The sequence below is a fragment of the Eutrema salsugineum genome, unplaced genomic scaffold (assembly GCF_000478725.1).
Source record: "Eutrema salsugineum unplaced genomic scaffold, Eutsalg1_0 scaffold_35, whole genome shotgun sequence".
Classification (NCBI taxonomy): Eukaryota; Viridiplantae; Streptophyta; class Magnoliopsida; order Brassicales; family Brassicaceae; genus Eutrema; species Eutrema salsugineum.
In genome coordinates, this window is record NW_006256720.1 from 22414 (window position 1) to 36530 (window position 14117).

Below are 14117 nucleotides of genomic sequence, written 5' to 3' on the forward strand. Positions count from 1 at the left end.
GATGGACATGATTTGAGAGAGGTAATAATGTTCTTGCTCCGACTAAATCAATCATCTTCTGCCAAATTGAAGAACCAACATTCAACACACATCTCAGAAAATTGTTCCTTTTTCTCTTTTGGTAATATAAATTAGCTGAGTAAAATAATAACTTACTTAGCATGTTGAAAGATATTTCACTGAGAAATGTATTAGTTAGTGGCGATCAGGATCAGCGACCAATTAAAGCTATAGATATAGTTGCTTAAAACCCAAGCTTTGCCATTACAATGAGGAAAAAAAAATCATCTCACAAATCATTCCACTTTCCAACTACTGAAACTCTACAATAGTCAAATGACTCAAATCGGAATAAGAAAGTTATACATACACACATAATTTAAGGTCACAATGACAAAATCGTCGGTCTTACCAATAAGAGTATAAGTATTCATCAAAAGACATCTTCTAAAATGAATTATATTAAAAATATTTGGTGAAAACAAACAAGAAATTTTTACTGCTTAATTATTTTTTTTTTTTAAAACCAAAAGGTAAATGGAAGACGCTCTAATTTTTACTTATAAACCAAAACAAGAAATTTTCAGTTATATCGTTCTAAGATGATGCAATTGATAGTATAATCTATACGACTCTATACTCCACTGATACTTTTTCGTTTTTAAGCAGACAACTTTTCAGAGTACAAATCTTTTGTTATTTTTATTCCTGGGAGATGTATATCCTATAAACAAAACTGTGTTAAATGGAAGGACTTCATGGACACCAAAACCAGAGGAGAAACGAAGACAGACGGTTTAGAAATATTTTGATCACATCCAAAAAATATAATTCGATAATTTTTATCAGATTACAGCATCACAAAGTCAGTGCAAAATCATATAAAAAAAATTCGAATAAAGAAAAAACGTATCATGCCAAACGAAACCAAACTAAAAATAGATAACAGAAAATTTTGACTGACCGATTACTAAGTCAGTCTTGGACAAAAACGAAGACTTGAAACGTCAACTCCGGTCTTCTTCCTTATTGTCCCACCAATAATTTTACTTTTTTTCCTTCAATCTCATCTTCTTCCTCAATCCTCTGAACATCGACCACATATTTCTTCATCCATTGACCTCAAAAACTTGATTTTCACTATTGACTCTCTTTCTTTCTCTCTCTCTCTCTAGATTTTCCAACAAAGCTATGGAGAAACTCTGTTTTCGAAACTCATTTTCTCGCTTTATGACGACTGTGGTCATTGTTCTTCTTCCTCGTTGCACTCTTTCTGCTACTTCTACATATTCTCATCGTCCCGAGAAGTTTTATGTCAACTGTGGGTCGGATTCTATTGTCACTTATGGTGGTCGGACCTTCGTCGGAGATATGATCTCCGGTGGTAACTCCGTTTCTTTCAACAGTAAAGGAACTGAAGCCATCAACCAATCAGGATCAGGAATCTATGAAACGGTTAGAATATTCAGACGCCCTTCTTCTTACAAGTTCCAACTCGATTCCTTTGGTCTGCACTTCGTGCGTCTCCATTTCTCTGCTGTCTCTTCTCGGACAGAGCTTTTAACTGCTCGTTTCACAGTCTCAGCTACTTCTCACTTGAAAAGTTTCTCGCTTCAGAATTTCAATGAGACCCCACGAGTTGAGGAGTTTCTCCTGATGATTGACTCGCCAGAATTCGAAATTCGATTTGTGCCCGATCATTCATCCATGGCTTTCGTCAACGCCATCGAAGTGTTCTCTGCTCCTAATGACCTAGAAATTCCGTCAGACTCCGACAAGAATCTGCATACGGTTTACAGATTAAACGTAGGAGGCAAGAAGATCACACCAGAAAACGACACCTTGGGAAGAACTTGGTCATTAGACGAGGACTTCCTCTACGAAAAAGATTCTGCGAGGAACATTAATTCAACACAAAAGCCTAACTACGAGTCAGGGACAGCGACGCCATTCACTGCTCCTGATTTTGTCTATCAGACAGCGAAAACGATGAACCATAGCTCGAATGAGGGGATGGCAGATGGGATGTTGATGAACGTTACTTGGTCATTTAAGGTCAATAGCAACTCTAGACACTTCATCAGGGTTCACTTCTGTGATATCAAGAGTGAATCACAAAATCCCGACTCCGATTTCTATCTCTATGTAAACGGACAATCACGACTAGGTGTAAAGCCTTCAGAGCGTATTAGGTTGGTGACTCCGTTTTTCAAAGATGTGAATGTCTCTGATGGTTTTGGACTCTTGAATGTTACAATAGGTACTAAGGATTCCACTAAGGATGCTGGTTTTCTGAATGGTCTGGAGGTGATGGAGTTTTTGAAAAAGTCGGATTCTTCAGATAAAAGTAGTTTCCGGGTTTACATCATTGCTGGCTGTGTTGTTGCTGCATCGGTTCTGGTATTGAGTTTGTTGTTCACAGTTTTCTTGAAGCAGAGGAGATTGAAGAAGGAGAAGAAGTCAGATGCTGAGGTCACTGAATGGTCTCCTTTGCCATTGTACAGAGGTGCTGGGAGTTCCGACAATATACCTTCTGATCTGGTCAACAATTCTCCATTACGCAGCAATAGACCTTTTGATCCGGTCAACAATTCGCCATTACGCAACCTAAACTTAGGCTTGACAATTCCCTTCATAGACATTATGAGAGCTACAAACAATTTCGACGAGCAGTGGTTGATCGGGAGAGGCGGTTTCGGAGACGTTTACAAAGCCATTCTTCAAAATGGAAGCAAAGCGGCTATCAAGAGAGGCAAGAGTGGTTCAGGACAAGGAATATTGGAGTTTCAAACAGAGATTCAAGTCCTGTCGAGAATCCGGCACAGGCACCTCGTTTCTCTAACGGGTTACTGCGAAGAGAACTCGGAGATGATCCTTGTCTACGAGTTTATGGAGAAAGGTACGCTTAAAGAGCATCTATACGGCTCGGATTTGCCTTCACTGACATGGAAACAGAGACTAGAGATCTGCATCGGAGCAGCTAGAGGTTTGCATTATCTCCACAGTGGCTCAGAAGGAGCAATCATTCACAGAGATGTCAAATCAACAAACATACTACTAGACGAGAACACCGTAGCCAAAGTTGCCGATTTTGGGCTCTCGAAACTCGCGGTTCGTAATCAAGATCCCATCAATATCAGCACTAACATCAAAGGAACATTCGGTTACCTGGATCCTGAGTATCTGCAGACACACATCTTGACGGAGAAATCAGATGTTTACGCTTTCGGAGTCGTTCTCCTCGAGGTCTTGTGCGCGAGATCGGCTCTCGATACTTCTCTTCCTCACGAGGAAGTGAATCTAGCGGAGTGGGCGATGTTCTGCAAATCCAAAGGGATTACTGATGAGATCTTAGATCCAAAATTGATAGGTCAGATCGAGCCGAGTTCGTTGAGGAAATACATGGAAATCGCGGAGAAGTGTTTAAAAGAGTACGGAGACGAGAGGCCGAGCATGGGGGATGTGATATGGGATCTGGAGTATGTTCTTCAGCTTCAGATGATGCCGATTCGCAGAGAGCCTCATGAGGATAGCGCCGCGACGATCTCCGGCGGCGAAGGCGAAAGCTCGTTGGTGATTACGAGGTTGATGGTGAGTGATTCGTTTAGCTCAAACTCGATTGTTCAGAAGAACGAAGGGAAGAGTAGCTATGGAGGTACAGATTCATCGGTGAGTCGAGTTTTCTCCCAATTGAAGATCTCCGAAGCAAGATAAAACGTTCCGATTTGAAAAGCGTCTGGTTTAAAGCCTTTGAAATTAAAATCCGGTTATTGCCGGTTTGAATTTATTCATTTTAAAACAGATGCAAAGTAAACTAGTCAAGGGACTCTAATATAAAATTAAATCCCGGTTATCTTCGGTTTAAAGTTAATTATTCTAAGACAGATGCAAATTTCCGAATCGAAAAACAATTCAATTTAATTAACCGATAAAAACCTAATGTCAAGAAAAGTTCTGATTTGATAAGTGACTGGTTTAATTTTTGAATGGAAACCCGGTTACTGCTGGTTTAAAGATAATTATTAAGTAACGAGTCAGCTGATTGTAATGTCGGCGACGAACGAGTCTAGATTCCGAGCCGATGATCCACCGCCGATCTCGCCGCGTGCTTCAGCTCCGTCGCTCTCCTCCTCATATCCGCGGCGGCGGATCCTTACCATCTAGGGTTTTGTCTTCTTCATCAGCTCCCAACAGAAACGGAGAAACCAGAGGACCAATTGGGATCATGGGTTTTAAACCAGACATCGATTCGATTATCTCTGATTCGAGCTCGTAGAACGAATTAACCAAAACCCATTTCACATCTTTCAAGCAATCGACGAACTCCACCATTAGGCTATTGAAATGGCTTCCTGAAGAAGGCAAGAGAAACGAAGGGAGATCTCCGACTTCCAACAATGGTAAACCTGGCAAATCAACCGTTTGATTCAAATCTTCGAGATTCTCAGGGAAAGCATTCGTCTTCATGTAGTAACGGTAATAAACGGAGAAAGCTCCACAAGCTTCGATCCAGAGGATTGCACAAGGGATGTTATATGCAGCTGCAACACCTGGAACCCATGGAGCAAAAGGCACAGTGACGATGCAAGAGAATCTCTTTGATTCGACAATTTTAGACAAGTTCTTGGCTCCGACTTTTCTCAACGATGGTATGAGAGAATCTGCGGCTCTTGTGTGGTCTTTAGGCAGACCGTCGGAGAAGAAAGCAAGGTCCACTAGGCTACGGTGATGTTCTTCGTCTGCGGTGGTGGCTGCGGTGAAGAGAAGGTCACGGGTTTTCTCGGTGGTGGCGAGAGTGAAGCGGAGGTTCGGTCGTGAGAGATGTTTGGCGAATTTGAGCATTGGATTAAGATGACCTTGAAATGGTAGTGCTACCAATAGAACATGTGTTTCTTGACCCTCACTATTTCTCATTTCTGCTTTGTTTAGAGGTGTTACTTATTAGATTTGAGTTGTGTATGAGATTGTGTAATTGTGGTGGTATAAATAATAATGGTTGCTTAACGATAGATTTTTGCTTAAAATGAAGTTATTAAGTGAGATTTTGGTAAGAAAAATCTATATATAGTAAAAATTGGTAACCCAATAAAATGTTGTTGAATAGATTCAAAAGTTACCACGTTTATTAGCAGCACCGCGCGCCTTGTCCTTAACTCAATTCAAATCTTGTTTAATTGTTGACAAACTAACACGATTTCCATACCAATTCTAGTATGGTAAAAGTCAACAGTCATTACCAATCATTTATGATTTTTTTGTATAGTGTGACACTGAGATCATTATAATTCTTTTATGAATATCTATCAACTGTGATTGCTAATTAACCCAATAAACGTTGGTCAATAAATTCAAATTTAATCATGTGTTTCTATGCTCTTGTAAATAAATAAATATATGTTATTTTCAATTGTGTTATGGTTATGATTAGATTTATATAAAAATATGGTTATGATTAGATTTATATAAAAAAAAAAAACAGGTCTCAATTCATTAGGATCAGTCTCGTTTGTATCTGTCTCACTTTTAGATTTGAAATCCGTTAAGCTCCATTTAGTTTTTAGAACTAACAGAGTAATCGGTTTATACACGCCAAAATTCTTTTAATCTATTTAAAACCATTTACGATATGATGCTTAAACATTCTTAATATTTATTTTAAATTATATAAACTAAGCTTTTGGAAGCTAATCAGAAGCTAACACACCAATATAATTACCATTGTTTTTTTATTAAATAATAATTACCATTGTTTCAAGGCATGCTTGAATATTCCACTAAGAAAAATCATCGAAATTGTTTATACTAATCTAAAATCCTAGCAAAGGTGGGTGAATCTTTTTTTTTAAATAGTTATACATATTTTCGAGATGACAAAATTTAACAATATGATAAAATCATATGAACACTCGAACATTTATGTAGATTTTAGTTATGTTATATATCCAAGAAGAAATGAATAATATTAAGTAACATCTATTACAAATAACATATCAATTGGTAACATCAGATGACAAATCAAATAACATCATTACGTAGTAAATTCATATGCATGCGTTACTAGCTAAGCTTGTATTCACTTTATAAAAGAAAATACAAAATAGCAATAGCAATAATGAAGGGAAGAGCAGCTACGGAGGTACAGATTCATTGATCGAAGAGTCGAGTTTTCTCCCAATTGAAGATCTCTGAAGCAAGATAAAACAAATAATCTCTTGAATCCTTCTGATTTAATTAGCGACTGGTTTTAACTTTTGATGATAAAATCCGGTTATTGCTGGTTTAAATATAAACATTTTTTTAGTCGACAAAAAAAACGTTTTAAAACAGATGTAAAGTGAGTCAACACTATGATCGATGAGTTTCTTCAAGGACTAGTTGATGAGAAACGTGCACAAAAAGAAAAAAGTAACACTATGATGATCACTTGCTTTCTCTCCAAGAAACTCAACCAGATTATTATACGGATGTCATCGTCAAAGGACTCATAGTTGTAAGTATTGAGGAATATATTTAATACATCACTAACAACTAACAAGGCTAACTAAGCTTTTTATAATGACTAATTATTGACTTCTATTTGGATAGGTTATGATATTTGCCGGAAATGTAACATTAACAAGAACGTTAGAATGGGCGATGCTAAATCTGTTGAACTATCCAGAAGTACTAAAGAAAGCGAGGATCGAAATCGATACAAATATTGGTTTAGACAGGTTAATAGATGAACAGGATGCGAAAAGTCTTCCTTACCTCCAATGCATCATATCAGAGATTTTTCGACTTTACCCGGCAGCTCCTTTACTTGCTCCTCATAGGGCTACAGATGATTGTATAGTTGGAGGCTACGACTTCCCTCTTGGCACAACATTAATCGTGAACGTATGGGCCAGCCATTCACCGAGACCCAAACATATGGTAAGAGCCAGAAAAGTTCAAGTTAGAGCGGTTCGAGAAGAAAGGAGAAGAACAAAAGTTGATGCCGTTTGGAATGGGACGACGAGCTTGTCCCGGGTCTGGTCTAGCTCAACGGGTCGTGAGTTTGGCTCTCGGATCGATGATTCAATGTTTTGAATGGGAGAGACTTGGAGAAGAATATGTTGACCTAAGTGAAGCAACCACAATGCGTCCAGCGACGCCGTTGCTAGCCATGTGTAGAGCTCGTCCTATTGTTCATAAGATTTTCAATGCTTCTTTTTGAGATGTCACTCCCTTTTTAAAAAATATGTATATCCATTTATGTTATATCCATTTTTAGATGTAATTAAAATGAAAGATAAAGACTAGTCTTTGATTTACCTTTAGATTTTCGATTTTATTAAAATTCAAAAACTATATTTTTTTTCAAAAAACCAAAATTTAGAAGTTAAAGGCTACTCCATTATCAAATAAACTCACTTCTAAATTTTTAAAATTATGAATGAGGAGTAGTTTTTTTTTACTTTGAGAAAGGGTGAAGAAATTTTTCCAATTTATTACTTTTTTTTTTTGTTGAGGAAGGGTTAAGAAAAGGGAGCTTGTTTTATAATGGAATCTCTCATGCAATTATTCCCACCTGTCACTAGAGATATGTTCGTAACTTCGTAACGTCTCATGCAATTACTGACTAATAAACATGTGTAATAAGTCACCATTAATATTGATAGTCTATTTATTTTGCTTTAATTAATAGGGTTTTGAGTAGAAATTTGTTTCTTTCTAATATTATAGACAATATATATTGCTAGCGTTTACGTTTTTGGTTTAAACCATAGTGGTTAAAAATCAACAAATCATAAATTATTATTAAGGGTGACCTACACATATTTATTAGTCATTAATGAATGAGACGTTACGAACATATCTTTAGTTTATTAAAAAAAAAGATATCTTTAGTGACAGGTGTGATAATTGCATGAGAGTTTTCATTATAAACTAAGCTACATAAACTAATAACTCCCATGTTCGATTCAACACATTTACAACAAGAAGAAGTTCTTAATCTAAAATGGAAACTTACTTTCTAATTTTATCCCTTGCCATCTTCTTTTTCATTTCTCTAAAACCTTTGTTTGGTAAACGGCACAGCAAGTTTAACCTACCACCAAGTCCGGCAATGCCACTACCGTTGATTGGACACCTTCACCTCCTGAAGCAGCCTCTCCACCGCACATTCCTATCCTTCTCTCAATCTCTCGACAGTGCCCCAATTTTCTCCCTCCGCCTCGGAAACCGTCTCGCCGTTGTCGTCTCCTCCTACTCCATCGCCGAAGAATGCTTCACAGAAAACGACATCGTTTTGGCCAACCGCCCAGAGTCCATAGTCGGGAAATACATTGAGTACAACTTCACCACTGTGACCAGTGCGCCTTATGGTGACCACTGGCGAAACTTGCGGCGTCTCAGCACCCTCGAGATCTTCTCCTCGCACAAGCTCAATGGCTTTTTATCTGTCCGTAAGGACGAGATCCGACACTTGCTACTTCGTCTCTCCAAAAACTCCCAGCATGTATGTGAGCTTGTACATAACTTGAAGATTGTACTCTATAAACATTATCAGAGTTTGTAACCTAGTAGTGTGTCTTAGTGTGGCCACTAGGTCATAACCTGAGTCCGTGCAACACAAGTTTGAGAAATGATAATTTGTTTATTTGATTATAAATTAGGGGTTTGCGAAGGTGGAGATGAGATCATTGTTTATGGATTTGACTATCAATAACATTCTCAGAATGATGGCTGGGAAAAGATTTTATGGTGATGGAACAGAGCAAGTGAGACAGCTTATTGACGAGGTGGTATCCTACGCCGGCGCCGGGAATGCTACTGATTATATCCCAATCTTGCGTTGGATCACAAGTTTTGAGAAACGGGTCAAGAACTTAGCGGGTCGGGTTGATGAGTTCTTGCAGAGCCTGGTGGATGAAAAACGTGCGGATAAAGAAAAGGGCGACACTATGATGGATCACTTGCTTTCTCTCCAAGAAATCCAACCTAATTATTACACAGATATCACTCTAAAGGGGATCATAGTTGTAAGTACTATTTTTCTACATTTCGTAATCTTGAATAATCGATTTAATATATAAGAACACAGATTAAACTTTTGTTAATTTAATGTTTACAGGTTATGATACTTGCCGGAACTGAAACACTAATAGGAACATTAGAATGGGCTATGTTGAATTTGTTGAATCATCCAGGGGTATTAACGAAAGCAAGAACCGAAATCGATACCAAAATCGGTTTTGACCGGTTAATAGATGAACAAGATATTAAAGATCTTCCTTATCTCCAAGGGATTGTGTTGGAGACCTTACGTCTTCACCCTGTAGCTCCTACACTTGTTCCACATATGACGTCAGATGATTGCATTTTAGCTGGATACGACGTTCTTTGTGGGTCGATGTTATTGGTGAACGTATGGGCCATGCATAGAGACCCGTATATATGGGAAGATCCAGAAATGTTCAAGCCAGAGAGGTTCGAAAATGAAAAGGAAAATCAAAAGGTGTTTTCGTTTGGGATTGGACGACGATCATGTCCCGGGGTTGGATTAACTCATCGGTTAGTGAGCTTGGCTCTCGGATCGATGGTTCAATGTTTCGAATGGGAGAGAATTGGAGAAGAATATATTGACACTAGAGAGGCACCTATGATGCGTCCAGCTACACCGTTACAAGCCATGTGTAAAACTCGTCCCATTGTCCATAAGATTCTCGATGCTTTTGCTTGAATTGTAACTCTTCTTGGTTTGATTTATGTTCGGAAATACTACATCAACTTGTTTTGAGTTGGGAAATAATTCAAAATCCTTCTAAGAACACTCTCATGCAAACTGTTGAATGTATCTTCAAGGTTCTGATCACCACCTAGCTGAGTCTTTGCGGAAGATCCTCACTAAATATTATCATTTTGCCTTCGAATACATTGATGTTGTTGCCCTGATACAGTTGAAAAAAAAAAAACAACTATAGAGACACTCAAATAAAAAAAAAGTTCATAGCTTTAAAATTTGAGAAAATTTGAAAAAAATACCTTATCATGAGTTTTTAATTTGAAAAATACACCAATTTTTTTTTTTTGAAATCTACACTTATTGATAAGTAAAATAACAAAATTAACCATAATTTGAAATTGAAGTAATTTTTTTATTTAGATTGTAATATATTTTAAACATATATATATATGTATATATATTTAGATATTCTGCACAAAGAATATCTAGTTAGTTTCTATTTTATTTAACTTTAATTACCAAACCATATTTTAATTAAAAAAACGTTTTAACTCAATTCAACGAGACTTCAGATTCTGTAAAACACAGATCACACTCATTTGCACTCACGCCGTCAAAATCACTATTCACAAATTGGTAGATTTTTTTTCTTTCGTTCTTGATTTATATTTGTCGTAGTATTATATATACTTCTTCTCTTTTTATTCTCAAAATGGTTTGTTTTGTTTTTTATTTATACAGAAAAATGGTGCATATAGCTGGAGTTTTTGGTGAATGGCAAGTGAAAAAAGAATCATGGAAATTCATCGTGAATACTAAAAAAAGAGGTAAATTATTCACGATTAGGGATGATTTGAAGTTTGCTGATATGGTTTGAAGTTTGCTGATATGGCCGAGTCTATAAATGCTGAGTTCAAAAAGCCTCGTGAGCTACCCATTGTCTCATTGATTGAGGTAATAAAGAATACACTAACACGGTGGTTTTTTGATCGTCGAGAAAGTGCTGCGAAACTTACTTCTTCTCTCACACCTAAAGTTGAAAACAAGCTCAATAAACGGTGTGATTTGTCTGATACTTTCGATGCGCAGCCCATAAATCAATATGAGTTTCAGGTAACCGATGGCTCCCAAAATTTTTTGGTTGATCTACAACGGATGACTTGTACATGTCAAGTGTTTAGTATTGATAAGATCCCCTGTAAGCATGCTGCTAAGGCTGCAAAAAGTCGAGGCGTAGACCCTGGGTTATATGTACATCCGTACTACTCAAAGTCATACTTGTGTGCTGCATATTCAGAGAGCATAAGACCTGTAGGTGATATTTCAGAATTGAGCGAAATACCTGCTGATATTGTTGGTCAGATATGCTTACCTCCAGATGTCCGAAGGAAACCAGGAAGACCCGTAAAAAGAAGATATCAAAGTGTTGGAGAACAAGCAATGAGGAAAAAAGCACGCAAACAATGTTGTTCAAGATGTCATCGTTCATGACACAATCGTGCGAGATGTGACTTTGGAATTTGATTTTTATTTTTTATTTGGTTTGAAACTCTGTTTTTCATTTCGTAAACTTTTTTCACTCTTCCTTGAATTGGGATTTTACATATTCTGGTTTTATATTAGAGAGGATTGCTCTTGTAACCTAAATGTTAGATGACATTATTAAAATAATCTAACACTTTCGAAATAACCAGAACAATTTTCCTTTTTCGAAAAACCCCATCTTACCCGTTGGAAGCTTTGATGACAAAAAACGTATTTACCGAAATGCCATTACTATTTTATTTCCACGTCAGCACAAAAAAACACGCGCTGAAAATTAAGTCTACCATCCTTTATAATAGATTTAAAATTTTTGATAGATTTATCCAAAAATTGGTAGACATAATTTTTGGATAATAGATTTGTTGCGATGTTGGTAGATTTGTTAGATGTCGGTAGACTTATGTTGATAGAGTTATTTTTATCGTTTGGTAGAGTTAATTTTGTTGATAGACATATTTGATTTTTGGTAGACATATATGTCTTCAAAGTAGATTTATTTTCGGGTTGGTAGATTTAGTGATTCTAAGTTGACTTTCAGAAGTTTTATTGACCTGAATTGGTAGACTTGTTACATCTAATGATAGACTTGTTTGTCATGAAGATAGACTTATAGGAGAAGATATTAAATCTATTACATTGTTATTTTTTATATTATGATAGAGTTGTTTTATTCATGGTAGACTTAATAAAAAATAGTAGACTTATTATGGAGAAGTAGACTTATTTTGAGTTAGGTAGACTTATAATTCAGTAAAAGACTTTAGATGTGTGATAGATATATTTGACTATGTAATAGATATATTTGATATCGATAGACATATTGTCCAAAAAATAGATATATTTGCTAGTATAATAGACATATTCTTTTTTTGGAAACATCGATGTTGGTAGACTTATTGAAATTTTGATAGAGATATATCGATAATGAAGGGTAGACTTAATGCTGTGAAATGACGACTTTGTCCAGCAGTTATTATCGAATTTGCTGTTCCAACCACCGCATCCAATTATACTACGGTACACGCCGCCATCATTTTCGTCAGTGATTTGCCTCTCTTTGCCTCTTTTGCTGTTTTTTTCTTTGTACCTCATCCTCTATCATGTCTTCTTCATGCATGGTCGAGATTTTTTTAGTGTGTGGGAAGTGGGAATTCGCAAAAACTCGATATTTGTTCTTGGTTGATAAGAGTAAAGGATGTCGAGTTGTAGCTGTTGATCGGGAAATCGAGTATGGAGATTTTCGACAAGTCGTCTACGAAGATCTGGGTTTAGATCAGCGTCGCTATGATATTCAATTCAGCTATATGCTCTCGAAGAGATCGAATGACAAGCTACCGAAAGATACACCACCGGTGTTTGTAGGTAATCCTCGACAATTTGCCGTGTTTTTGCGTCACTTTGAAAACGAGACGATCCGTCTATGCGCCGAGATTACTTCGAAGGCGTCAAGAGAATATAAGGAGAAAGAAGATGCTGATGAGCTGAATGAAAATAGATCTAACGAGTTCACCGAAGAAGACAACGAAGACGATCAAGTTGACAAAGATGATGAAGATGATCAAGAAGAAAGGTTCGACATTTGCGATGATCCGGATGGTGCAAGCTCTAGTGACGAAGATTATGGTTTGTGTGGGAAGCATTCTGAAGATGAAGAAGACATGCAAAATCTGCCACCAAAGAAACGCGGTTCAGCAAGAATGGATGATTTTGTGGAGATGGAGATGAAGTCTATGGAATTAGCTGTTGGGCAATGTTACGAGACCAAAGAGGAGTTCGAAACGAGATTGAAGATTTATGCAGTTGCAAACAAAATGGACTACGACGTCGGATACTAAACACCGACGTTATTGACGGTTAAGTGTTGGGTGGGAGGATGTAAATGGAGGGTTCGAGCTTCCTCGGTTGGAGATAGGCCAGAGTTCTATGTGAAAACTTACTATGGTGTTCACACATGTTCGATCACAATGCGGTCTTCACGTGCCCGACAAGCAACACCGGAGATATTAGCACGTCTTTACAAGGATTTCGTAGGGGGTGTAGGGAACACCATAACCCCAAATCACGTATCTGATGCTCTAACCAAACGTTATGGAATCAAGGTAAGAGATAGAATGGTAGACTTATAACTTTTTCTGATAGAGTTTCAATGTAGTTTAATAGATATGTTCAGTTTCGATGGTTTTTAGATAGATTTATTCTTTACTTTTGTAATAGATTTTTTTCAATAGTTTGGTAGACTTATCGTGTATCATATTATAGGTCGAATATTGGAAAGCTTATCGTGTATTGAAGTATGCACGAGAACTAGTGACTGGGATTTCAGATGACAGTTACGAGGAGCTTCCTTCGTACTTATACATGATAAGACGAGCTAATCCTGGAACATTAATAAAGCTTGATGTCGATATGGAAGACAAGTTCAAGTTTATGTTCATTGCCTTTGGTGCGAGCATTCAGGGTTTTCCATTTATGCGGAAAGTAGTTGTGGTTGATGGAACTTTCTTAACGGGTAAATCTAAAGGAACACTGCTCATTGCCACAACTCAAGACGGAAATTTCAATATTTTCCCAATCGCTTTCGCTATCGTGGATACGGAGAATGATGAGTCGTGGGAGTGGTTTTTCACACAGCTACATCGAGTTATACCTGATGATGAAGGACTTGCCATGATATCAGATAGACATAGATCTATTGGGAATGCTATAAAAAAGGTTTATCCACTTTCTGCTCGAGGTATTTGTACCTATCATTTGCATAAGAATATTTTGACCAAATATAAAGGTGGGGAAGCTTTCCGACTTGTGAAGAAAGCAGCAAGCACATATAAGCTTTCAGATTTCAATGTCTTCATGGCACAGA

The 14117-nt window shown here is 37.2% G+C and overlaps 3 protein-coding genes and 1 pseudogene across 3 annotated transcripts; 3 read left to right on the forward strand and 1 right to left on the reverse strand.

Annotated features, from left to right (window-relative positions):
* The first annotated feature begins 818 nt into the window (after positions 1-818).
* On the forward strand, positions 819-3863 carry LOC18014212 (probable receptor-like protein kinase At2g23200). Its single transcript, XM_006396106.2, has one exon. It carries the CDS (start codon positions 1192-1194, stop codon positions 3712-3714), a length of 2523 nt encoding a protein of 840 aa, XP_006396169.1. The 5' UTR covers positions 819-1191; the 3' UTR covers positions 3715-3863.
* A 268-nt stretch (positions 3864-4131) lies between these two features.
* LOC18014211 (UDP-glycosyltransferase 84B2) lies at positions 4132-4952 on the reverse strand. The gene has a single exon (XM_006396107.2). The coding sequence runs from the start codon at positions 4912-4914 to the stop codon at positions 4132-4134; it is 783 nt and encodes a 260-aa protein (XP_006396170.1). The 5' UTR covers positions 4915-4952.
* Positions 4953-6112: 1160 nt separating this feature from the next.
* Positions 6113-7198, forward strand: LOC18014213 (annotated as a pseudogene).
* Positions 7199-7964: 766 nt separating this feature from the next.
* On the forward strand, positions 7965-9748 carry LOC18014214 (cytochrome P450 81D11). Its single transcript, XM_006396109.2, has 3 exons — positions 7965-8485; positions 8643-9008; positions 9101-9748. Exons 1-3 carry the CDS (start codon positions 7985-7987, stop codon positions 9707-9709), a joined length of 1476 nt encoding a protein of 491 aa, XP_006396172.1. The 5' UTR covers positions 7965-7984; the 3' UTR covers positions 9710-9748.
* Positions 9749-14117: the final 4369 nt, after the last annotated feature.

Bases quoted from the DNA above. Each gene is read 5' to 3' on its own strand.
- LOC18014211 (XM_006396107.2), bottom strand. From the start codon at position 4,914: ATGAGAAATAGTGAGGGTCAAGAAACACATGTTCTATTGGTAGCACTA.
- LOC18014212 (XM_006396106.2), top strand. From the start codon at position 1,192: ATGGAGAAACTCTGTTTTCGAAACTCATTTTCTCGCTTTATGACGACT.
- LOC18014214 (XM_006396109.2), top strand. From the start codon at position 7,985: ATGGAAACTTACTTTCTAATTTTATCCCTTGCCATCTTCTTTTTCATT. The intron at 8,486-8,642 runs GTATGTGAGCTT...ATTATAAATTAG, and splicing joins TCTCCAAAAACTCCCAGCAT to GGGTTTGCGAAGGTGGAGAT. The intron at 9,009-9,100 runs GTAAGTACTATT...TAATGTTTACAG, and splicing joins CTCTAAAGGGGATCATAGTT to GTTATGATACTTGCCGGAAC.